The 27,259-nt window shown below is 41.4% G+C and overlaps 1 protein-coding gene across 8 annotated transcripts in view; it reads right to left on the bottom strand.

The window, feature by feature from the left end:
• TPD52L1 (TPD52 like 1) overlaps positions 1–27,259 on the bottom strand; it is a 94,188-nt gene that overhangs the window by 32,689 nt on the left and 34,240 nt on the right. For all 8 annotated transcript variants that reach the window (XM_069599048.1, XM_069599042.1, XM_069599043.1 and 5 more), the window contains exon 2: positions 436–551. In XM_069599048.1, coding sequence (XP_069455149.1) covers positions 436–551 — 116 coding nt within the window. The remainder of the gene's footprint in view (positions 1–435; positions 552–27,259) is intronic.

A 27,259-nucleotide genomic window follows, 5' to 3' on the forward strand; every position in this document is an offset into this window, starting at 1 on the left:
CACAACAACTGCTCTAAAAAGGTAGCTGGCGCCTTAACTGAGGTCTTGAAGGAATTCCATCAGGTTTAAGCATTGTGATACTAAATATGAGGTGCATGTTTACAACTATTTATTGTTGCTTGAGCATCAAGACCATTTGTTTTCCTATGGTCACCATTGGGTAATGGACCATTAGCATTACAAAATACCATAGAAAATGAATTATCTTACAATTCAACACCTATTCAATCTTATTAAATGAAAGGCAACATAACTGTACTATGGACCTTTTATTGGACCATATAAATGTTCCAATATATTGGTCCATATAAATGGACCTCCATTTCTTAAAACCTTACGGAAAAACTCAAACTTTTTGGTCAACCCAACATCAGACTAACAATAATTCTGAGAATCCGGAGATAGGCATAGCAACAAGAAGATCACTGAGCATACCTGAACTAGTTCTGCCTTCAACTCTTCTTTTTCTTCCTCGGAGAGCATGCTAGGGGAGTCAGCACTGGCTATTGCATCTTCATCTCTTCCTTGCAGTGGTTCGGTCTCCAACAAACCTTTAGGCAAGATTAGTAAAATATACTGTCATTTAAAGAATGAATTTACCAAATTCTAGTTCCACAGTCTGAAGGACTAGATACTCTGATTGACCCTCTCTCTGAAAAACAACTAAAAATTCCAAAGAAAATCATTCTAAATGTGTAATGAGCTGCCAAGAAAGTGAAGAATACTAAGAATCGCCCAAAGTTAAGTGAAAGTGGGAAGCTGTAGATATAAACACGGTTTCATTAGTTCTGCCTTTGCCACTGAGATGAATCCCAGCCTCGGTTTTCACTGTCCCATGTGATCCAGAGGACTGGGGACAAAGCCCAGGACTATTGAGGGAGAGGATTTTATGAAGAGACCCCTCCATAAATCTGCCTCCCCACAGGGCTACACCCTGAGAGTAAAGTGAACTGGAAATAAATGCCCTGGCAGATCAGCTGCCTTGACCCTCAGCACAGAGTGGACAGATGAATAGAGCCTCCCCCAATAATTCACGACATCCTGAGATGGTCCCAGAAAACCTTGAGATCAGTTCAGTTCAGTTCAGTCCTTAGTCATGTCCAGCGCTTTGAGACTCCGTGGACTGCAGCATGCCAGGCTTCCCTGTCCATCACCAACTCCCGGAGCTCGCTCAAACTCATGTCCATTGAGTCAGTGATGCCATCCAACCATCTCATCTTCTGTCATCCCCTTCTCCTCCTGCCTTCAATCTTTCCCAGCATCAGGGTCTTTTCCGATGAGGCAGTTCTTCCCATCGGGTGGCCAAAGTATTGGAGTTTCAGCTTCAGCATCAGTTGTTCCAATGGATACTCAGGACTGATTTCCTTTAGGATGAACTGGTTGGATCTCCTTGTAGTCCAAGGGTCTCTCAAGAGTCTTCTCCAACACCACAGTTCAAAAGCATCAACTCTTCATCACTCAGCTTTCTTTATAGTCCAACTCTCACATCCATACACTGACTAAATGGACCTTTGTTGGCAAAGTAATGTCTGCTTCTTAATATGCTGTCTAGGTTGGTCATAGCTTTTCTTCCAAGGAGCAAGCACCTTTTAATTTCATGGCTGTAGTCACTTTCTGCAATGATTTTGGAGCCCAAAAAATAAAGTGAGGCTCTCACTGTTTGCATTGTTTCCCCATCTATTTGCCATGAAGTGATGGGACCAGATGCCATGATCTTAGTTTTCTGAATGTTGAGTTTTAAGCCAACTTTTCACTCTCCTCTTTCAATTTCATCAAGAGGCTCTTTAGTTCTTCTTCACTTTCTGCCATAAGGGTGGTGTCATCTGCATATCTGAGGTTATTGATATTTCTCCCAAAAATCTTGATTCCAGCTTGTGCTTCATCCAGCCTGGCATTTCACGTGATGTACTCTGCATATAAGTTAAATAAATAGAGTGACAATACAGCCTTGACTTACTTCTTTCCAGATTTGGAACCAGTCTGTTCCATGTCTGGTTCTAACTGTTGCTTCTTGACCTGCATACAGATTTCTGAGGAGGCAGGTAAGGTGGTCTGGTATTCCCATCTCTTTCAGAATTTTCCACAGTTTCTTGTGATCCACACAGTCAAAGGCTTTGGCATAGTCAATAAGGCAGAAATAGATGCTTTTCTGGAACTCTCTTGCTTTTTTGATGATCCGACAGATGTTGGCAATTTGATCTCTGGTTCCTCTGCCTTTTCTAAAACCAGCTTGAACATCTGGAATTTCACGGTTCACATACTGTTGAAGCCTGGCTTGGAGAATTTTGAGCATTACCTTGCTAGCATTGTGAGATGAGTGCAATAGTGCAGTTGTTTGAACATTCTTTGGCATTGCCTTTCTTTGGGATTAGAATGAAAACTGACCTTTTCCAGTCCTGTGGCCACTGCTGAGTTATCTAAATTGCTGACACATTGAGTGCAGCACTTTAACAGCATCATCTCTTAGGATTTGAAATAACTCAACTGGAATTCCATCACATCCACTGGAAGCATCACTACAAACAAACCTTGAGATAAGAGGTATTGAATAAAACTCTTTTTGACTTTGGTAATGGAAATATACAGATATGGAGCCTAGAACAGCTGCAGCAGTGAGGAAACATCATGACCACACAGACTCTTGGTAAGGGGCATGGGAAGTGCCTGGGTTCTTGGTGACACCATCGTGCCACAGACTGTCGAGGGACTTCGGACTTGTCATGTGAGAAAAATGCCTTATTAGCAAAAAAAGAAAGAGGTTCGCTATGGAGTTCATCAGCATCTGGTCAATGCAAATGCACTGTTCTCTAGGGGCATAGGATGCAGGCACACACATATAGGGAAGCTTTATTTATGACATGAATTACAACAGCACTGGCATTTATACATCTCTGGATAAAGGGAGGCCATACAATAAATTCTACTGGAACAACTTGTTACCCATATTAAAAAAATAAAATGGGATACCTTCACACCATTCACCAATATTAAACTATAAATATTTTAGAAGACAACATGGGACTTCATATTTATGGACCTCTAGGTAAGAAAGGATTTCTTCAGTTCAGTTCATTCAGTCTCTCAGTCGTGTCCGACTGTTTGCGACCCCATGAATCGCAGCACACCAGGCCTCCCTGTCCATCACCATTTCCTGGAGTTCACTCAGACTCACGTCCATCGAGTCTGTGATGCCATCCAGCCATCTCATCCTCTGTCGTCCCCTTCTCCTGCTGCTCCTAATCCCTCCCAGCATCAGAGTCTTTTCCAATGAGTCAACTCTTTGCACGAGGTGGCCAAAGTACTGGAGTTTCAGCTTTAGCATCATTCCTTCCAAAGAAATCCCAGGGTTGATCTCCTTCAAAATGGACTGGTTGGATCTCCTTGCAAGTCCAAGGGACTCTCAAGAGTCTTCTCTAATGCCACAGTTCAAAAGCATCAATTCTTCAGTGCTCAGCTTTTTTCACAGTCCAACTCTCACATCCATACATGACCACTGGAAAAACCATAGCCTTGACTAGCTGGACCTTAGTCGGTAAAGTAATGTCTCTGCTTTTGAATATACTATCTAGGTTGGTCATAACTTTTCTTCCAAGGAGTAAGCGTCTTTTAATTTCATGGCTGCAGTCACCATCTGCAGTGATTTTGGAGCCCCCCAAAATAAAGTCTGACACTGTTTCCACTATTTCCCCATCTATTTCCCATGAAGTGATGGGACCGGATGCCATGATCTTCGTTTTCTGAATGTTGAGCTTTAAGCCAACTTTTTCGCTCTCCTCTTTCACTTTCATCAAGAGGCTTTTTAGTTCCTCTTCACTTTCTGCCATAAGGGTGGTGTCATCTGCTTATCTGAGGTGATTGATATTTTTCCTGGCAATCTTGATTCCAGCTTGTGTTTCTTCCAGTCCAGCATTTCTCATGATGTACTCTGCACAGAAGTTAAATAAGCAGGGTGAGGATATACAGCCTTGACGTACTCCTTTTCCTATTTGGAACCAGTCTGTTGTTCCAAAGGGCAAATCATGAAAGAAAGGAAAGATAAGATTAAGAATGAGGTATTACCTCATACCTCATATCACCAACACCAGAATGGCTATTGTCAAATAGACCACAAATAACAAATGCTGATGAGGAGAAAAGGGAATCTTTGTGCACTGTTAGTGGGAATGTAAATTGGTGCAGCTACTATGGAAAGCCAGTATGAAGGTTCTTCAAAAAGCCAAAAATAGAACTTACTGTATGATCCATCAATTTCACTTATGTGTGTTTACTCAAAGAAAACAAAAGCACTGATTTGAAAAGATATATGTACCCCAATATTCACAGCATAATTATTTATTACAAAGATATGGATGCAGTCTAAGAGTCCATCAACAGATGAAAAAATAAAGAAGACATTGCAACAATGTGGATGGACCTAGAGGGTATTATGCTAGTGAAATAAGTCAGACAGAGAAAGACAAATACTGTTTGTTATCATTTCTATGTGGAATCTAAAAAAATAAATAAATAAAACAGAAACAGCCTCACAAATATAAAGAACAAACTACTGGTTACCAGTGGGAAGAAGGATCAGCAAGGGGAAACATAGGGGTAGAGGATTAGGAGAGACAAACTACTATATGAAACAAAGAAGATACAAGAATATGTTGTAAAGCACAGCCAATATTTTTATAATAACTTTAAATGGAGTATTTGTTGTTTAGTCACTCAGTCGTGCCTGACTCTGCATGACCCCATGGACTGCAGCACGCCAGGCTTCCCTGTCCTTCACCGTCTCCCAGAGTGCGCTCAAACTCATGTTCATTGAGTCGGTGATGCCATCCAACCACCACATCCTCTGTTGTCCCCTTCTCCTGCTGCTCTCAATCTTTCCCAGCATCAGGGTCTCTTCCAGTGAGTTGGCTCAGTATATCAAAACACTGAATCAGCTTTTCACCACCAAAGACCACAGCTCTTGTCAGGCAGTTTTCTTCTACAGCTCAGCTCTCATCTAGTTCCTAGAACCCTGACCTCTCCTCCAGCTTAGGGACTGTACTGATTTCCTGCTGCTGTCATTCTGAAGAACTACAACATCCCCTGTTCATTTCCCTTAATCCTTCCTATCTTTCTAATAGTTCCTTCATTAAACCCTTTAGAATCAGGCACCTTTTTTGAGCATGCCATCCACTGAGTTCTTTCCTGGTCCTTGACTGATACAGGAGGACTGCCTCCACTTTCCTTTTATTCTGGGGTGAGGTGTCTAGGAAAAAAAAATATCTTTCAGATCGTCCGATACCAAGCTGGAACACAGCCACATCTCGGTAAACTGGGCAGGAGCTGGGTGGTGGGGCAGATTGACCCCTGGTGTTTAGTTTCCTAATTCAATCTTCTGCATCAGGTAACCATGCATGGGATCCAGAATACCCATCATACTTAGGGAGAAACTTGCCACCTTGGCCGGGGGTAGGGGTCCTGCAGCAGGAGTGGAGGGTCCCGGCTCTGGCCAGAGGTCTGGATGGAGAAGGTAGAGAGATCTGACGCCAGTGAGTGCCAAAGTGAGGCTGAATCAGCCTGGAAGGGCTACTGGGCCCAAACTCAGGTGAGCAAGACAAGATCATAAGCAATATCTGCAGGAAACAGCAGCAGCAGAAGACGTCATGGTCCCAGCTGCCCAAAGAGCCAGAGCAGAATCCAAGGTGCTACATGGGCCCTTCCTGCTTCCATACACTAGTCACCCCCTTAGCTGGGCCAAGGGACAGGGCAGCTAAAAAAGGAGAATTCTGAGCTCCAGGGTAATTTTACTGAGGAATTGAGTATTACTTAAAGGGGCTTTAGAAATGATTGTACTGGAATGGACTAAACCACTGTTTCTTCCACACTATCCAAAGCCCAAGGGTGGTAGGGATACAGGAATAGATCAGGGATAGGTTTAAAAAACAAAATGGAGCACATGTATGTACACCAAGATGTAGTGGGAATAAATCTTGTGGCCCTGCTGTGGAGTACTTTGTACGCAAAGATGGCCATCTTACTTTCATTTAGTTGTCATTAAGTCACTCAGTCATGTCCAGCTCTTTGCAGACCCATGGACTACAGCATGCCAGGCTTCCCTGTTCTTCACCAACTCCCAGAGCTTGCTCAAACTCATGTCCATTGAGTCGGTGACGCCATCCAATCATCAAGTCCTCTGTTGTCCCCTTCTCCTCCTTCCTTCAATCCTTCCCAGCATCAGGGTCTTTTCCAATGAGTCAGCTCTTCACATCAGATGACAAAAGTGTTGGGGCTTCAGCATCAGTCCTTCTAATGAATATTTGGGATTGATTTCCTTTCATTTAGTACATGCAGCAAAATATACAGATCTGTTTCAATAAAACTAACAAATATCCACAGGATTCGTGCTTCTGTGTTGGAGAGGTGACATCCTGGGGAAGCAGGCAGGTGTCTAAATACTTGTCCAATACCAGCATCTTCCTGCTTTCATTATATCTACCACTGGCCGGCAATGACTCAGATGGGTCAGTCCCACATATGGGGCTGAATGACAACTAACTGAACCAGATCCAACAGAGAAGTCATTGTGGGCTGGTCTCAGCCATTGCTAATGGGGTCTCTTACTCATAGGACCTGGGTTTGGAGTCTGGATCAGTCACAAGTCATTGGGCTCTAATTTAGGCTAGTCTGACTTCTAACCCTTCTATATCTCACAACTATTTGAAGAATGTGTGTGTGTGTGTTAGTCACTCAGTTGTGCCCGACTCTTTGCAACCCCGTGGACTACAATCCACCAGGTTCCTCTGTCCGTGAGATTTTCCAGGCAAGGATACTGGAGTGGGTTGCCATTTCCTTCTCCAACAAAATGTTGGCAAACACAAATCAAGAGTGAGCTCTGGATTAAAATATCTCCCCTCTAGTCTTGAAATGAAACTAGCCACTGGCATCAATATACTTTTAATGCATCCTTGTCAAGTGCTCCAGTGGATTCCTGTTGTTGTTCAGTTGCTAAGTCATGTCCGACTCTTTGTGACCCCATGAACTGTAGCATGCCAGGCTTCTCTGTCCATCACTATCTCCCTGAGTTTCCTCAAACTCATGTCCATTGAGTCGGTGATGCCATCCAACCACCTCATCCTCTGTTGTCCCCTTCTCCTTTGCCTTCAACTTTTTCCAGCATCGGGGTCTTTTCCAATGAGTCAGCTCTTTGCATCAGGTGGCCAAAGTTTTGGAGCTTCAACTTCAGCATCGGTCCTTCTGATGAATATTCAGGGTTGATTTCCTTCAGGATGGACTGGTTGGATCTCTTTGTTGTCCAAGGGACTCTCAAGAGTCAGTGGATTAGGTTGTGGCTTCATGTATATGATTGAAACAGTATAGACAGCTATGAGTTAAAAGGACTATAAACTGTGATTTCAGTTGAGTGATCATATCCTGAATTGCTGGCAAATACAGAAAAGTTACAGAATTTCTCTTAAAAAGCAAAATAGTCTTGCATGTATGTGTGTGTTTGCACCAATATTCAGAAATTAACAAATAAATTTAACCTAACAAAGAAGAATAGTGTATATTTTCAAAAAGAACACTCAGCTATCCTAAGGACTTGAAAAAAAGAATTCGATAAAATAGCTTAAAGGAAGGAAGGAAGGAAGTCGCTCAGTTGTGTCTGACTCTTTGCAACCCCATGGACTGCAGCCTACCAGGCTCCTCCGTCCATGGGATTCTCCAGGCAAGAATACTGGAGTGGGTTGCCTTTTCCTTCTCCAGGGGATCTTCCCAACCCAGGGATCGAACCCAGGTCTCCCACACTGCAGGCAGACGCTTTAACCTCTGAGCCACCAGGGAAGCCCTGAAAATTAACCATGTTTTAAATAATAAATTTAAGACTGCAATATTTATTACTTAATCACATTTTCTTTAGGATGTTTGGTAAAAATAGCTCTAGGCATTCTTTTAACATAAAACTTCAAAGTATCTCCACTTATTCCCTAAGGGAAAAACAGTTGAGCTAATCTCATTCCTGTTGGATTTATGACTATCTTTAAGTGAACAAAGCCCCTAATACATATTAATTTGAGAAGAGTAGAAATTAAAGCTATAAAACAAATTTATCCATCAGAATCCTTTCCACAGGATTCACTAAATCTTCCACAAAGAAGCCAAAAAATTGTTTCTTCGGCATCACCTTGTAGTCTCAGCAGAGGCCTCAAATGCTAACAGCAGTACAGCGAGGCCTCTGCACTGCCATGTCCTAAAACCAAGGCCTGAGCCCTAAGGCAGGACAGAACTGGGTGGGGGTAACCTATCTCAAGCCTTTGAGAGCAGGGGTGAAACATAAACCCCAGCTGTCACCTATGATAGTCTGTAGCTGTAACATATGCAGCCTCACCACCATCAAACACTGGAAAAAGTCCAGGGTGGGCTTTCATCTCCCAAACCCTCTTGTATAGGAGTTGCTTAACTAATGCTTATTGAACCAATACCCTAGAATAGAAAACCAAGTTATCAACTCTTCTTTTTGTTCACTGAAGTATAGTTGATTTATAATGTATTAGTTTCTCGTATGTAGCAAAGTGATTCAGTTTTATATATATATATATATATATATATATATATATATATATATATGTATAGATTTTTCATATTCTTTTCCATTAAGGTTTCTTATGGGATATTGACTACAGCTTCCTGTGCTATATAGTAGGACCTTGTTGTCTATTTTATATATAGTAGTTTGTATCTGGGGCTTCCCTGGTGGTGCAGGGGTTAAAGCGTCTGCCTGCAATGTGGGAGACCTGGGTTCGATCCCTAGGTCTGGAAGATCCCCTGGAGAAGGAAATGGCAACCCACTCCGAAACTCCTGTTTTATCCTTGCCCCACCCTCTTTCCCCTTTGATAACCTTAAGCTTGTTTTCTACATCCTATCAGGTCTTCTTGATGCCCTTTCCATATCTCTTCATTATCTGTCTATCCTTTTGAAGTTTCACTGCTACAACCCAATATTGCTTGCTGTGCCTACTGCTTACTGTGATTTAGGCTTCTATCACTACACACTCATAAGCATTTAAATCTCAGCTAAATTTTATCTCCTTGCTTTCAGTGGCTTTCTCCACCACTCAACCTACACAACACTCAAATTAATATTTTGAACACAATACTCTCATCATGTCAAAGCTAGTTTAAAAAACATTAAGTGGATGAGATTTGTTTCTAAATTTGAAAATTCTAATACTAGCATTCAAAACCATCTACAGCAGTCTACAAGTGATGATTCCAACTAGCTTGCCCAAGATTTTCCCACCAAGGCTTCATTCAAAACCCAGCAGGTTGTCACGTGCTATGTCATATTCTATTCATTCCTGTTTCCATACCACCCCGTCTTTCTCTGAATTCTCTCTCTCCTTCCTCTTCAGTTTCTCTTCCGAGAATCCTACCAAGTTGGCAACAACACTAGGAAAATAAGCTAGCATGCTGTGTGCCTTAAATTAATCTAAAATATTGTCTTTTTTGCTTTCTCTACATTTTATGACATATACTACTCTACATGAGATGAAAGTCACTCAGTTGTGTCCAACTCTTTGCCATCCCATGGACTCCATGGAATTCTCCAGGCCAGAATACTGGAGTGGGTAGCCGTTCCCTTCTCCAGGGGATCTTCCCAACCCAGGGATAGAACCCAGGTGTCCCGCATTGCAGGCGGCTTCTTTACCAGCTGAGCCACCAAGGAAGCCCAACTACTCTACATATTGCTACTAAATAGCATATATAGAGTATAAGCTACATTATAGTTTGCATTATAAATTGCAGTAAAACACACAATACTATATATTACTATAGTTATAGTTAAACAAGTTTATGAAGAAAACATTTCAGACACTGTCTTACAAAAGTTTGGTGTCCTTCTTAAAATATGAAGAACACATGAATCACCACATTAATAGCATTGTTTTCTTAAAGCTTTGGTGTCATTTAATAATGTAACTAAAACAAGTCATCTCTATAATGCTTAGCCTGAGAGTTACTAATCAGCTAACTAAAGGAAAGGAAAACTTTGTGCTTTTTACTAATCATTTTATCTAAAGATGCTTCTGAGGTTGTAGAAGACTAAGTTAAATTCTTATACTCCATCTTTCTGCTTTTTTAAAAAAATATGCTATTTAGGTGATAGCCCACATAGTTAGATGCTGGTTAAAATATATTCATCTCTAAACAAAAATTTATGACTGATCAAAATCTAACTTTGGCTAGAGATGGAAGTGACATGCTACTACAGATACAGATCAACGTAAGTATGGAAACATTTCCTTCCATTTCTCATTCATGTATATGTACAAGGTGACTGTCTTCTGATTGTATAAGAAAACATACCTTTGCATTTGGTATTGATGAGGTCACCAAAATTCAACAGAAAACTAAAGTTAGCAGAAAGTATATGGCACCCAGTGGCTTCCCTGGTGGCTCAGAGGTTAAAGCGTCTGCCTCCAATGCGGGAGTCCCGCATTTGATCCCTGGGTTGGGAAGATCCCCTGGAGAAGGAAATGGCAGCCCACTCTAGTACTCCTGCCTGGAGAATCCCATGGACAGAGGAGCCTGGTAGGCTCCAGTCCACGGGGTTGCAAAGAGTCGGACATGACTTAGTGACTTCACTTCACTTCACTTCAGTGTTTACACAAGCACTACCCAGCCCTGAAGGGCAGTCTGTCTTCAAGGAGCTCAGATCAATCCAGGATGCACTTAAACCTAAATGATCATTTCTGTGACTAAAGTCTGACCAGGGCTCTTACTCACCTCCCAGGATAGGAATCTCAGATAGCATGAACGGGCCCCATTTACCCAAGGCTCCCCTGGGCTCCCAGCCCACCCACATCTTCAGCGTGCTCCTGAAGGCTCTGAAAACCGTGGGCATTCGAGGAGAGATGGGCCTTGTTCACCCTATGGCTAGAGTGCCACTGCCCAGGCCCATGTGAGTGGCTGGCTTTGTGGCATCATTTTACTGAGCTAACGATAGGCAATGTCATCGCATTAAGTACAGTGTGAAAGACTAGCTGGCCATTATTATTGTGAAAGGCTAGCTGACCATTCAGGCTGGGATCACTGGGTTGGCTGCATATTTGAGTGATGTCAGATTCCAAGCTGTCATCAGAGGTTTTTCTTAGCTCCAGATATTTTATGTCACTATTTCACACTGTGGTAATCAGCCTCTTAGATGATAGCTTTTACTAACAGATTTTCTGGGAGATTGTCGAGTACATCAAATTTCTAATGGGAAAGTCTGTGCTCTCTACTTTCCCAGAACAATATCTATTTCAGAAACCAAATGAACAGCAAAGGATTATTTGGTAAGCATTGGGAAGGACACAGAGATTTCGATGACATCGAGATGTTTAGCACTTATGCCATATTTTAACTGTATGATTCATTGTCTTTCTCCTCCGTTAGATTCTGAAGTACTTTATTCACTCAATACTTGGTACTCCATAAATATCTGTGGAATAATTTAATTAGCTATCATGATCTTACATATGTGCTATTCAAATAAAAGACGCTTACTCCTTGGAAGAAAAGTTATGACCAACCTAGATAATAAATTCAAAAGCAGAGACATTACTTTGCCAACTAAGGTCCGGCTAGTCAAGGCTATGGTTTTTCCTGTGGTCATGTATGGATGTGAGAGTTGGACTGTGAAGAAGGCTGAGTGCCGAAGAATTGATGCTTTTGAACTGTGGTGTTGGAGAAGACTCTTGAGGGTCCCTTGGACTGCAAGGAGATCCAGCCAGTCCATTCTGAAGGAGATCAGTCCTGGGATTTCTTTGGAGGGAATGATGCTAAAGCTGAAACTCTAGTACTTTGGCCACCTCGTGCAAAGAGTTGACTCATTGGAAAAGACTCTGATGCTGGGAGAGATTGGGGGCAGGAGGAGAAAGGGACGACCCAGGATGAGATGGCTGGATGGCATTGCGGACTCGATGGATGTGAGTCTGAGTGAACTCCAGGAGATGGTGATGGACAGGGAGGCCTGGCGTGCTACGATTCATGGGGTTGCAAAGAGTCGGACTGAACTGACTGACTGACTGATACATTAAATCTGATGTTCAGTCAGGGGAACACCTATCTTTCTGTGGTGTTGACAACAAGATGACCAAGATGTACAACCAGTGTGACGGCCATTGACAAAAGTGGTAAGTAACATGGCAGAGAAGGAACAATCAACACACGTCAATGTATCAGCTGCCCTGGTACCAGCACTCCATTTCTGTAACTGCATCTAGTCCCTTCAAAGACTACGTTAAACCTGAGGCTAGCTTTCATTCTATCAATGTTCTGCCTGAGTTTATACCTCTATAATTCCAGATAAAACAGCTCTAAGTTTCTACTTCCTTGAAAAAGATACAAGTAAGTAAAATGAGAAAGATTAAGATGAATTAGGATCCTCAAGACATGAGGGGTGACCCAAGAAAGTTAACTCCATTTGGTAACAGGAAACGCTGACAACAGGATCTTACCCAACATCCCCACAAACTGAAAACAGATGTATACTCAGGACTTTGGCCACTGATGAGAAGAGTCAAATCATTGGAAAAGACCGTGATGCTGGGAAAGATTGAAGGCAGGAGGAGAAGGGGACGACAGAGCATTACATGGTGGGTAGCGTCATCAACTCAATGGACATGAGTCTGAGCAAACTCAGGGCTGGACAGGGAAGCCTGACGTGCTGCAGTCCATGGGGTTGCAGACAGTCAGACATGACTGAGGACTGAACAACAGCAACATTTGTGGTAGAAAGGTTCTCTTCTTGTCACCCAGGACAGAGTTGTATTATACTTTCCAACATCAGTGTTAATTTATGTTGTTTAGAATATATAGATAAAAGATAACTGTGAATACTATAGAAAAAAGTTTTTTTTAAAACAATGTTTAAAAGTGGGTCAAGGGAACAAGCATAAGACATTAGTTAGGTTTTCTGAAATGAAAGCCAGCAACAGAGAAGCTTAAGTTCCTTACAGTTGATGTGGTAGATGCGTTCTGCCAGGGGCTGTTTCTGAATGTCACTCCTGGGGGACCACGATGCATCACAAGCAAAGGGTGAGCCACGCAGACCTGAGCTTTTATGCCTCACCTGAGGTCACATGTTCCTATTCACACCAATGGCTTCTGTTGCTTACAAGCATTTCAAGTGAACACACTCCAAACCACAGAGAAAAACATGAAGTCAATTTTCAATGAAAAGATGTAAAATATTTATTGTGAATCTTCTTGGCTCTCCAATGGCCTATGTTTCAAGTATAAGATTAAGGCACTTAGAATATGTTTCCCATTTCAAATCATCATTTGCTAGTCTTGAAAGACACAATTCAACACACACAAAATAGATGCATGGTGGATAAATCTGCAATGCAGACCAAAGCAACCCAAAGACACAGTCATAAAAACACAGCAGCCACAAATTTATGACTAAAAAACAAACAAATAGTTGTGGAAAAACAAAAATAGCTAATCTTCCTGTGGAACAGACTCTAGGAACTTCCTTCTCTGAATAAACTCCTGCACTGATGCAGAAAAATAAAACTACTGTGGGAGTGTGTATAGACAAACCCCAAATAGGTAGACCATCTAAACTTTTAAATCATCCTTTTCTTTTGCATCCTCATCCTCATTTCAGAACTCCCAGCCCCATACATACATATTCAAGTTTGCCGCTCATGGAATTTGGAAAAAGAAACCAAAACTGACAAAAGATAAATCCTCCAAATTTAACACCCAGCCTCAGATTTTTGCTTTGAACAAGAAGGGAGATGGTCTCTTTTCTATCACAAGAAAAGCCCAGGGTAATAAACTATCCTGGATCCAAACTCACCAACAAAAATTAACACTCATTTTTTAAAAAAGAAATCCCTTCTCTGGTTCTCCCTTCCTCTCCCCTCTTTCTTCTTAAACCATCAGCTACAGGTACCACAGTCTGACTCCAAGGCCTGATCATTTAAAAAGCACTGAATCACGGACTCGATAAACACGAGTTTGAGCAAGCTCGGGGAGCTGGTGAAGGACGGGGAAGCCTGTCATGCTGCAGTCCATGAGGTCTCAGAGTCTGACATGACTGAGCATCTAAATTGAACTGATCTGATTGCTATTAGCTCATTCTATGTATACTTAAAGGTGTCAAAATTGTTTTACTTCCAAAAGGAAAACTAGACAACATTAAATATTTTAATAACTGCTTAACTAAATACCATTACTAACTCTAAAAACATGAAAAAAGCATTGGTCAGAGGTATAGGCAGTCTTCCCTTTACATTAAACAATCAGTTCAATAACATTCACATTTATCCAGTTTCGCTTATTAAAACTTTAGCATTTCAAATAGCCGCTAATGACAATGTCCAGGAGGAAAATCTCTGTTCTCCTGAAATCTGAGAAGGAAAAGAAATGCTAAAGGAGCTAGAAAGATGTGTTTCTGAATCATGAAATCTTTAGCAGAAATAAAATATGCAAGAACTAGGAAAGTTTAGGGCTTCCCAGGTGGCACTAGTGGTAAAGAACCCACCTGGTAAGAAGGAAAATGCAAATTAAAATTTAAAAATCCTATGATTTTTCATCTAAGAGATTAGCAAAAACGCCAACGTGGGCGCACAGCCTGTGCTGCTAAGGTTGTAGAGAAACAGGTCTTCCTCCGCATCGCTCACTTCTGGACTGTGACAGCTGATTGAGAGCCCCTCTGACCCTGCCCTCCCACCTCTGTGAATCAATCTTACGGAAGAGAGGAAGACTTAAGAAAACAGGTATTAAATATTTACAGCAGCATTGTTGGCAGTGGTAGAAAACTAAAAAAAAAAACCTGGATGCTCATTAGTATAGAAATGTCAGAGACAAGCACCTCACACAGAGTACTCACAGGACACTCACACGGAGTACTATTTTTCAGTTATTAAAAATAATGAATTGGATCAACATGCATGGACCAGAAGGAAGGTTCACTGTATGTTGTGATATGTGTTAAAGCAAATTGCCGAGTCATGTTTGCCTGTGACCCATTTGGGAAGAAGAATAAAAACTGTTGGGAAAGGCAGTCTCAAGAATGAGGTCTTTGGACCTCCATCTGGCAGAATAAGAAAGGGCCTTGGGCCTGGGATATTTCATACCAAGAGATAAAGAGCCCACATGGCCTCTGTGGGGTTTATCACTTCGTAAGGGAATCTCTTTCCTTATCTCAGGTTTAGTGGGTGCTTTTTTGCTCTGCTTAAGCATGTGGCAATGACCTCCAAGCACACCCCAGCTTTCAGTATTTCAGACTCCACAGGGGTGGGGTTGGGATCATTCCTCTCCATTGCTGATGGTGGTAGAAAGGAGAAGGGTAAGTAAGATCCATTGCCCTTGTCTACCTCGGTGAGAGAGGGGACTTGCTAGTCCTGAGGGATCTGGGCACACTAATGAAGCTGATCTTTCTCTCTTTCTATGTAAGCAAAGCACTGTTCCATCGAGTGCTTGACTGTGTTGCTGTATTTTCCTTGGTAACTCCAATATCAAGATACAATGGACAGGAGTGTTTGAAGTTCTCTCCTGGCATTGGTGCATGGTGTTTTGCTCCCTCGGGATAAATATCCAGCACACAGTACTCTGCTCAACAGAAATACCTTTTATATGTGAACATGAATGTCCGTGTGTTTCTAAGTGTACTGAGGAAGGTGAGAAAAAATACACACCAAATCATTAATTCTATTTATTGCAAAAGGGTGAGATTGGACAGGGAAAAGATTAACTGTTCTACATACCTCTGTATTACCTGGCTGGTTACAATAAGTATTTGCAATTGACTGGATGTTCGTGGTCCCCCCAAATTCACATGTTGAAATCATAATCTCCAATGTGATGATATTAGGAGGTGGGGTCTTTGGGAAGGGATAAGGTCATGAGGGCTTCCCTGGTGGCTCAGATGGTAAAGAAGCTGCCTGCAGTGCAGAAGACCCAGGTTCAATTCCTAGGTTGGGAAGATCCCCTTGAGAAGGAAATGGCAACCCATGCCAGTATTCTTGCCTGGACGGAGGAGCCTGGCGGGCTACAGTCTACGGAGTCACACAGAGTTGGACATGACTGAGCGACTAACACTTCTAGGTAATGAGGATGGAGGCCTCATGAATGGGATTAGTGCCGTTGTAAAAGAGACCCCTGAGAGTTCTCGCCCTCTTCCACCAAGTGAAGACATAGCAAAAAGATGGCCGTCTATGAACTAGAAAGTGGATTCCCACCAGACACAGAACCTGCTGGCACCTTGATCTCGGACTTTCTAGCCTTCAGAAACATGATCAATATATTTCTGTTGTTTAAGCCACTCAGTCTATGGCATTTTATTATGGTAGCCTGAATGGACTAACATAGTATGTAACTGTTAAAATTTCTCAAAATTCGCATTTTATAATTTCAAAATTATGTGTAAGTAAAATTTAAAAGGATAACAAAAGTATAAATATATATACAAGATACTACCTATCCTAATCAATTCAGGTAAGAAATATAAGTACTTAGGTCTTGGCTATTTATCTTTTAAGTTATCCAGAAAATGAGACTATAGGTTCAGGAGTCCAATGGTTACAATATGTCTCCTACTGTTAAAGTAAGAAAGTCTTTTCTAATGCCTAACTCAAATTACTCTCACTACCATCAAAGCAAATGCCTCATTTCCATTCAGAACAAACATTTATTTATTATCTTGTTTCAGTGGAATCAATGAAAATTTATACAATATCACTGATGTGCTATTTTTAACAATACTAACTGGTGTGTTCAGCAAACTCTCTTAAAGACAAATATTGAAAACTAACAACAAGAAAGTGAAATGTTAAATGTCAAAAAAATGGAGGATTATTTTTACACTTTATGATAAGTCTGTTAAAAACAAACATTTTGCATTTTAAAGCACCAATTTTCCAGAAAAACAATTAATGATAACAATTAAAAGCTCAAAATATCATGCTAATTTTAAAACATATAAAACTGTAGTTTGAAATTTTAAAACAAATTTTATGTAAAATGCATATATTTTCTATGCACAGGAAAAGACTATATGGAGGAAATCCACAAAAATCTTTAAAATGAGTATTACTGGGAAGTGGATTTATAGGTGACTTTTTCATTTATTTCCTCTTTTCTATATTCTTCAAATTTTCTAAAATAGATATACATTAAGAAAAAAAGTCCCTATCATTCTAGTTGGGTTCCTTGTGGCCCCTACATCATACTTAGCTCACCTAAGGATAAGCTGGTCTACAGCATCGCCAGAGAGCCTTTGATGGCTCCTTATGCAGAATAAAATATAACCATCTTAGCAGAGCATCAAGACTGGATAGAGCCCCTCTACACTGAGCTCTTCGGGAGTCTTTATCAGGCAGCCTGCTCTCCACCTGCGTCAGCTCATCAGCCATTCTCAGAGCACTGGGCAATCTCAGCTCCCAATCCTCTACTCATGCTGCTCTTTGGCAAGTCATACCCATCCCTGTCATCTTCATGCGTTCAACACTGCTTCATCCTCAGCCTGCCTCTGGCCAAGTCGCTTCAGTGATGTCCGACTCTTGCGATGCTATGGACAGTAACCCTCCAGGCTCCTCTGTCAATGGGATTCTCTAAGCAAGAATACTGGAGTGGGTTGCCATGCCCTCCTCCACGGGATCTTCCCAACCCAGGGATTGAATCCGTGTCTCTTATGTCTCCTGCAGTGGCAGATGAGTTCTTTACCACTAGCGTCACCTGGGAAGTCCTTCAACCTCAGAAAGTGAAAGAAAGTGAAAGTGTCAGTCGCTAAATCATGTATGACTCTGTAATCCCGTGGACAGTAGCCCAACAGGCTCCTCTGTTCACGGGATTCTCCAGGCAAGGATACTGGAGTGGGTTGCCATTCCCTTCTCCAGGGGATCTTCCCAACCCAGGGACTGAACTTGGGTCTCCCACATTGCAGGCAGATACTTTATCTTCTGAGCCACCTGGGGAGCCCAGGCCAAATGGCACCCACACTGTGAAGCTTTTCCCTGAATTACCTGCTTCCTCATGTATGCATCTTATCTGTTCTGACTGGTTCGGCTCCAGCACTCATCACACTGATTTCCGGATTTATTAGTCCGGGAGTTGGTGATGGACAGGGAGGCCTGGCGTGCTGCGATTCATGGGGTCGCAAAGAGTCGGACATGACTGAGCGACTGAACTGAATGAAGAACACTTCGAGAATACAGACTCTGTCTTCATTATGTCTGAATCTCCAGCACTTAGCACAATTGTAGCATATAATAGGAGAATGACTGGAACCTCTGGTCAAAAATCACCAAGAAAATAGAAAAGACAAGAAAAATGACTGAATCAGGGAATCTTTCTGAGCAAGAGAGTTGCCAGTTCTTACAAACTGCAATCCAAAATCATAGCCTATTTTTGGGGGGAAGATAGACTTTTAAAATACGTAGGAGTAAAAAGAATAGATGAGTCTTTTCAATTGTGTCAATGTTATCACCACAAGGACAGTATATATACAGTATAGGTATAAACCATTAAATAACTCATTTCAGTCTACATCTTTGGCACCAGTGGGAGACAATGCACACTTCTGAATCGTGAATGGTGATTTTAATTCCAAATAAAGAGTTGGTAAAGGAACATACCCAAAGAAAACTTAACACAAGCTGAGCAAAATGGACCTGGGAAAAAGGGGTCCAGATTTTATTTTACTTTATTATTATTTTTTAAACATTCATTTATTTACTTACATATTGCCCACACACTGTGGTATGCGGAATCCTGACCAGGGATTGAACATGTGCCCCCTGCACTGGCAATGTGGGGTCTTAAACATTGGACCGCAAGGGAAGTCCCAAGGCTCTGGATTTTAGAAGGTGGCTGAGGAGACAGTTCCCTTGGTATCTCTAACTTTCTTGAAGGGATCTCTAGTCTTTCCCATTCTATTGTTTTCCTCTATTTCTTTGCATTGATCAATGAGGAAGGCTTGCTTATCTTTCCTTGCTATTATTTGGAACTCTGCATTCAAATGGGTATATCTTTTCTTTTCTCCTTTGCCTCTAGCTTCTCTTCTTTTCTGAGCTATTTGTAAGACCTCCTCAGACAACCATTTTGCCTTTTTGCATTTCTTTTTCTGGGGGATGGTCTTGATCACTGCCTCCCGTACAATGTCACGAACCTCTGTTCATAGTTCTTCAGGCACTGTATCAGATCTAACCCCTTCAATCTATTTCTCACTTCCACTGTATAATCATAAGGGATTTGACTTAGGTCATACCTGAATGGTGTAGTGGTTTTCCCTACTTTCTTCAATTTAAGTCTGAATTTGGCAATATGGACTTCATGATCTGAGCCATAGTCAGCTCCTGGTCTTGTTTTTGCTTACTGTATAGAGCTGCACCATCTTTGACTGCAAAGAATATGATCAATCTGATTTCGGTATTGACCATCTGGTGATGTCCACATGTAGAGTTTTCTCTTGTGTTGTTGGAAGAGAGTGTTTGCTATGATCAGAGAGTTCTCTTGGCAAAACTCTGTTAACCTTTGCCCTGCTTTATTTTGTACTCCAAGGCCAAATTTGCCTGTTACTCCAGGTATCTCTTGACTTCCTATTTTTGCATTCCAGTCTCCTATGATAAAAAGGACATCTTTTTTGGGTGTTAGTTCTAGATGGTCTTGTAGATCTTCATCGAACCATTCAATTTCTGCACCTTCAGCATTACTGGTTGGGGCATAGACTTGTAGTAGTGATATTGAATGGTTTGCCTTGGAAACAAATAGATAGCATTCTGTTGTTTTTGAGATTGCACCCATGTACTGCATTTTGGACTCTTGTGACTATGAGGGCTATTCAATTTCTTCTAAGGGATTCTTGCCCATGGTAGTAGATATAACGGTCATCTGAATTAAATTAGATATTAAGAAGAGGTGGCAAGAATTCTCAGAAGAACTAAACAAAAAAGATCTTAATGACCCAGATAACCACGATGGTGTGATCACTTACCTAGAGTCAGACATCCTGGAATGTGAAGGAACCATCACTATGAACAAAGCTAGTGGGAGTGATGGAATTGCAGTTGAGCTATTTCAAATCCTAAAAGATGATGCTGTGAAAGTGCTGCACTCAATGTGACAGCAAATTTAGAAAACTCAGCGGTGGCCACAGGACTGGAAAAGGTCAGTTTTCATTCTGATCCTAAAGAAAGGCAATGTCAAAGAATGTTCAAACTACTCAACAATTGCATTCATCTCACACGTTAGCAAAGTAATGCTCAAAATTCTCTGAGCCAGGCTTTGATAGTAAGTGAACCATCAACTTCCAGATGTTCAAGCTGCATTTAGGAAAAACAGAGGAACCAGAGCTCAAATTGCCAACATCCGTTGGATCATAGAGAAAGCAAGAGAGTTACAGAAAAACATCTACTTCTGCTTTATTGACTATGCCAAAGCCTTTGACTGTGTGGATCACAACAAACTGTGGAAAATTCTGAAATAGATGGGAATACCAGACCACTTGACCTGCCTCATGAGAAATCTACATGCAGACCAAGAAGAAAGAGTTAGAAATGGACATGGAACAATGGACTGGTTCAAAATTGGGAAAGGAGTACATCAAGGCTATATACTGTCACCTTGCTTATTTAACTTATATGCAGAATACATCATGCAAAATGCCAGGCTGGAAGAAGAACAAGCTGGAATCAAGGTTTCCAGGAGAAATATCAATAACCTCATATATGCAGATGACACCACCTATATGGCAGAAAGCAAAGAGAGAACTAAAGAGCCTCTTAATGACAGTGAAAGAAGAGAGTGAAAAAGTTGGTGTAAAACTCAACATTCAAAAAACTAAGATCATGGCATCTGGTCCCATTACAGCATGGCAAATAGATGGAGAAACAATGAAAACTGTGAGAGACTTTATTTTGGGGGTCTCCAAAATCATTGTAGTGGTGACTACAGCCATGAAATTAAAAGACACTGGCTTCTTGGAAGAAAGGCTATGTCCAACCTAGATAGCATATTAGAAAGCAGAGACATTACTTTGCCAACAAAGGTCCGTCCAGTCAAAGCTATGGTTTTTCCAGTAGTCACGTATGGATTGGACAATAAAGAAAGCTGTGTGTGTCTGTTAGTCACTCAGTCACTGTAGCCCACCAGGCTTCTCTGTCCGTGGAATTCTCCAGGCAAGAATACTGGTGTGGATTGCAATTCTTGGATCTTCCCGACCCAGGGATCAAACCCTGGTCTCCTGCATTGCAGACAGATTCTTTACTGTTTGAGCTACAGGGAAGCACTGAAGAATTGATGCTTTTGAACTGTAGAGTTGCAAAACACTCTTGAGAGTCCCTTGGACTGCAAGGAAATCAAACCAGTCAATCCTAAAGGAAATCAGTCCTGAATATTCATTGGAAGGACTGAACTGAAACTCCAATACTTTGGCCACTGATGCGAAGAACTGATTCATTGGAAAAGTCCCTGATGCTGGGAAATATTGAAGGCAGGAGGAGAAGGGGACAACAGAGGATGAGATGATTGGATGGCATAATCAACTTGATGGACATGAGTTTGAATAAGCTCTGGGAGTTGGTGATGGACAGGGAAGCCTGGTATGCTATAGTCCATGGGGTCACAAAGAGTCGGACGTGACTGAGCGACTGAACTGAACTGAGAAGACAGTGCCTTTCGAGATCAGTAGGGGAGGGACAGGGAGAAAGCAAAGCCCCAGTGTCCATGGATCTCATACAGCGCTCACAGACCACTGCAGTCAGAAGTTACCAGAAGCTGGTCTGCTGTCCCCACACTCTCAGACATACCACCCTTTGCTCATTCTGGGGAGCAATGACTATTGAGGAACATTTAAAAATCAGGTCATGTTGAACTGATGAGAAACTGTGTATATCATTTGCCTCTATTTTGTGAAAGCATTTCCTATATTTTGAATGCAAATTTTTTCAAAGAAAATATGTATTTAGTTTGTAGTGAGTACAATTCTGTACACATGCAGTCAAATTTCAACATATTTTTAACAAATGACTAAGTCTAGAACTATTTTTTTTTAAAAAGATCAAACTATCTTAAGAATTTATTAAGTGAGTTTATGGCATACTAAACATGGAAACGGGCTTCCCTGATGATTCAAACAATAAAGAACCTGCCTGCAATGCAGGAAACCTGGGTTTGATCCCTGGGTTGGGATGATCCCCTGGAGAAGGAAATGACAATCCACTCCAGTATTCTTGCCTGGAGAATCCCATGAATCAAAGAACCTGGCAGGCTACATACAGTCGATGGGGTCGCAAAGTGTTGGATACAACTGAGCATCTAACACACACACACAAACATGGAAACAGGAAGGCTCCTGGTCCTTTTTTAAACTACTTCTCCAGGTGGTGGCAAACAAAACCACAAAACTAAAGTCTTCAAGTAAAATGACTGAAAGAAGGATTTAAATAATAATCAGTGGCTTTAAAATGTACATTCTTTTAGAAAGATGCACCTCAGGAGTTTAACACGTGCTGGCAACTCTAAGGGCTTCCCCAGGGCTCAGCAGTAAAGAATTCACCTGCAATGCAGGAGCCTGCGGTTCCATTCCTGGGTTGGGAAGATCCCCCGGAGCGGGGCATGGCAACCCGTTCCAGTATTCTCGCCTGTTGAATCCCATGGACAGAGGAGCCTGGTGGGCTACAGTTCATACTGCCACAAAGAGTCAGACACGACTGAAGCGACTTAGCACACACACACAGCAGCTCTAAACCATGGCGATGTGTCCCAGGAAACCCAACGCAGGCAGTCAGGTGGTAATCATCCACTAAAGAAACTTCATCTGGCGGTGCAACAACGTGGAAACACAAGAAAAGTCAAGCTTTAACACTGCCCTATGATTCCAAAGCATTCTTGTGCAGTAAGTCATTTAAAATTTTTCATTGACATCTGATATTTCATGATGTAAGTACTCAGTTCTAGCACATTTTCCTTGTATATGAAGGCAAGTTAAATTTGATGTCTTTTTCCTTCAGAGTCTCATTTGAATTGAAATAAATGTCAAAGAATTTAACACTTCACTTTTTCTTGGTTTTATGTGTCATGCAAACATCAGTAATTATTTAGTGAATCACACAAATCTAGCAAAACATTTTTTTAGGCTGTATTTTTGATAAAAATGAAAATCAATAATATCCAGCCGTAGACCCTTCAATCCATAATCAGCTGAGTAGGTAAGACGGCTTGTTTAAATTCAAATAAACAAACAAAAACACCCTTACATTTAAAGAAAAAGTTTTCTTTCATCAGAATCAGATTCCGTTTCACAGCAGTGTCTAGATTCTGTAGGCTCTTGGGATCCTTAAGTGCCAGAAGAGGTCAGTAATGTTATGTTAACACAATGTTAGTATATTTACATGTTCTTTTTCCTAAGGATGAAGGAAAATGAGCCAAACTTGTTCTTTTTTGCTATGACTTTTCAGTTGGATGGGTGCCTCAACCCCAGCACAATTTGACATTTGGGGTCAGAGGATTCTTTGTTATGGAAGTCTGCTCTGCACACTGTAGGATGCTCAGGAGTTTACAGGGTCTCTGCCAGATAGACATCAGTAGGAGCCTTCCCCCAGCTGAGACGACCTGTCTCCAGACACTGCCCAATGTCCTCTGCAGGGCAGAACCACACCCCGCTGGGAACCACTGAAGAAGTTCTCCTGGAAGCATGGAGGTGCCCCATGTCCACTATTATGGCTGTCAGGAGGGAGCTGACACATTCTCAGTGTGTCAGGCACTAAGCCAGTGGGTTTGATGCTCATTAATTCATACGGTTAAGTATCATCATTCCTAACTTATAGATGAGAAAATTGGTGTTCACAGAGAGAAAACGGTCGAGCCATGTTCCCCTGCTTTTTCTGCGTGCATGCATGCATGCGAAGTCGCTTCAGTTGTGTCCGATTCTGTGTGACCCCATGGACTGTAGCCTGCTAGGCTCCTCTGTCCATTGGATTCTCCAGGCAAGAATGCTGGAGTGGGTTGCCGTGCCCTCCTCAGGAGATCTTCCTGACCCAGGGATCGAACCTGCATCTCTTATGTCTCCTGCATAGGTTCTTACCTCTCCTGCATGGTAGAAAGAAAGAAAGTGAAGTTGCTCAGTCATGTCCAACTCATTGTGACCCCATGGACTGCAGCCCACCAGGCTCCTCTGTCCATGGGACTCTCCAGGCAAGAGTACTGGAGTGGGGTGCCATTTCCTTCTCCAGGGGATCTTCCCGACCCAGGGATCGAACCCAGGTCTCCCGCATTGTAGGCAGATGCTTTTACCGTCTGAGCCACCAGGGAAGTCCTGCATGGTAGGTAGGTTCTTTACCACTAGCTCCACCCAGGAAGCCCATAACATCCCCTCCCTTTGCTCTTATTTCCTTTTTTTCTGGAGACATTAGTGACTCCACTGTCTCAGGTAAAAGACACTCAAATGCCTCTTTGAAAACTGGATGGTATAACCTCTCACCTCCGAAGGCTAATCGGCTTCATTCAGTTCTCTTTGGACTCTTCCACGTTACCAATTACAGACACTATTGTTTACCTAGTTCCTGCCACCCATCTGAATCTCTAGCACTAAGATGAAATGAAAAACAACTTGGCCAAGTTTTTAATGATCGTTTGGGACAGAGCTCAAATGAGAGTAGTCATTGGAAAGAAACTCGTTTCTGAAGTATGGGCTAACTTTAAGAAAATATTAAATTACATGTTATTTCAGAAATAACAAGTTTGCACACATGATTAGAACGTTATATTTTACTTTGAGTAGAAAACAGACTTTGCTTTAAAAAAAATCATCCAATTGTTCTGCCTCTAGTGGTAAAGAACTCACCTGCCAATACAGGAGATATTAAGACACACGGGTTAGATCCCTGGGTCGGGAAGATCCCCTAGAGAAGGAAATGGCAACCTACTCCAGTGTTCTTGCCTGGAGAATCCCATGGACAGAGGAGCCTAGCCATGGGGTTGCAAAAAAGTCAGACACGACTAAAGTGACTTAGTACCTGGCACATGTTCTGCCTCTTAGAGTTCTGAGTCGTACACTTAACACTCAAAAGAGTCTTTACTTTAGGGCCTGGCAGGAAGAAAGAGGGAAGTGATTTCTGACTTGGAAGACAAACATTTCCCCAAAATTCTCACTGTTAGAAAAAGAACTCGAAAGAGATTTAAAAAAAGGAGAATCAGAAAAATAAGCAAAGTTACATCTCTTGCATTTCTAAGCATGTGAACTTGATTCATACCGCTCAGTACGGAACTGGATCAAAGGGCAGATATGTGTTGTTAAGAACTATTCATTAGAGATTATGAAGATAACAGACCTACCAAGATGAAAAAGTTAAAAGATTCAAGGATTTAGACGGTCAAAGTGATAACACATAAAAAGAAACTGTAATCTGGGAAAGGAACATCTCTTTCTCTCTATGAAAGACCGTTCATATATAGGAGGCATGTTGAAAAGAGCCGCAGCTCTTTTCTCAGCAAGCAACAAACAAGATGAAATGACATTTCAGTAAGCAAGATTATGAGTCTGTGTTCAGAAATGGTTTCAGATTATAAATTAAATGTAGTTCCTCGAAGTCTAGAAAAAGTTGGGAGACTCTTTTCCGGAGCTCCTTAGTGGGAGAGTCACCACATGGCTATTCCGACTAAAAGCACGGGTTTCGCCAAGTATCTCCAAGGAACAGTTTTACGGTTGTTGTTTTTTCATTTTTGTGCTGAAAGATTTAGGAATATGACTACACCTTTGCTACTAAGGGGCAGCAATTCTAATGCTGGTTCTGCCACTCTCTGGGTAAGTGGCTCCAAGGACTCCTCTTTGCTCTCATCTCTGTGCCTCATATGTAAAACATGGACAGCGAGTCAGACTCATAGATCTGTTTAGAGACCATGGTGATGAGGTAGACGGAGAGTCTAAGAATAAAGTCTGATGTCACATACATAAGCATGAAGAAAAGGAAAGCTCTATTTCCACTGAAACTTGTTGTACAATTTTAATGGAATCTGATAAACACCAAAGTACATATTATGGATAAAATAAATATTCATGTCAAGTTCATTAATCAATGTCATGTGTCTTATATAAGCTAAGAGAAAAAATAACAATTTAACATGTAGTATGTCTCTTAAAAACCATTTGGCGATTGTCAGTCTGATATTTAGACAGAAGCTAGGATGATATTTATTTACATTTCCTGTATTTGCAGGGCAACATACCCAAACTTGTTTCAACATTCAAACTATAATTAAGCTCTTATATTACTGAAATGGTAATTAACACTTTGGAACTGCCCCAGATGTTTCTGATGCAAGTTCATGTTTGATCTTCTTATTATCTCTCTGTGACAGTCAGAAGGATTAAGGATATGAGATGAGGTCTTAACATAAAATATAGGAAGTCTTAGAAAACAACCACAACTTTGGAAGCTATGCAAATCTTATCTTTCCTTGTTTTCCTGAGCCTTTGATGAGTCATACCTTTAGAGCTAAATTTAAGGCATCACTCTAAGTCAACTGAGTTGGAATCTTTGAGGTCAACCTTTCACATTTGCGTTTTTTTTAAGTCCCACAGGTGACACTGATAGGCAGTCAAGATTGAGAACAATTGATTTTAAATGACATAATATGATATAAGCGGTGCCACAGATTGGCCCTGGCCTAGTTTCTAGAAATATAGTGATTATCAGAGCAGACAAAGCCTTTGCTCTCATGAAACTTAAGAGACACTTGAGCAGGTAAGCAACAACTCATAAGGCTGTGGCTGGGCACCTCAACAGAACAACTGGAGGAAGGGTTTCCGTCTCAAAACAGGACCAGCAGTGGTCTGAGAAGTCAAAAGAAGCCTCTCTAAGATGGGTCATTGCGCTGGCCCCAAGAAGGAGCTGAAATTTAAAACTCCAAAAGGAAAGATATTTCTAGGGACAGGCAAGAGCTAGCTCAAAAGCCCTAAGGTTAAAACCTGCTTGGAACATCAAAGAATCAAAACACACAAGTACTGATTAAAGCAACACGAGATGGCAATGCTGACTTACCCTGTATTACCAGGGAATGTCATATCAGTACGCTTCTCATAGACCTAACATTTACTTAATGCTTTTAAAATACTCATTTTATACAAAATCTTTCTTTCATTAAAGAGACACAAAAAATGCATGATATGCTTCTTACCCTCAAAGAACAGAGTAGAGCTCCTCAGTGTGCACAGCTAAATATAAATTAAGAAAGAATGTAGTAAACACTTTAGCCAAGTGTTTAAACAGCATACTATTGGCATGAGATAGGA

The sequence above is a fragment of the Ovis canadensis genome, chromosome 8 (assembly GCF_042477335.2).
Source record: "Ovis canadensis isolate MfBH-ARS-UI-01 breed Bighorn chromosome 8, ARS-UI_OviCan_v2, whole genome shotgun sequence".
NCBI lineage: Eukaryota > Metazoa > Chordata > Mammalia > Artiodactyla > Bovidae > Ovis > Ovis canadensis.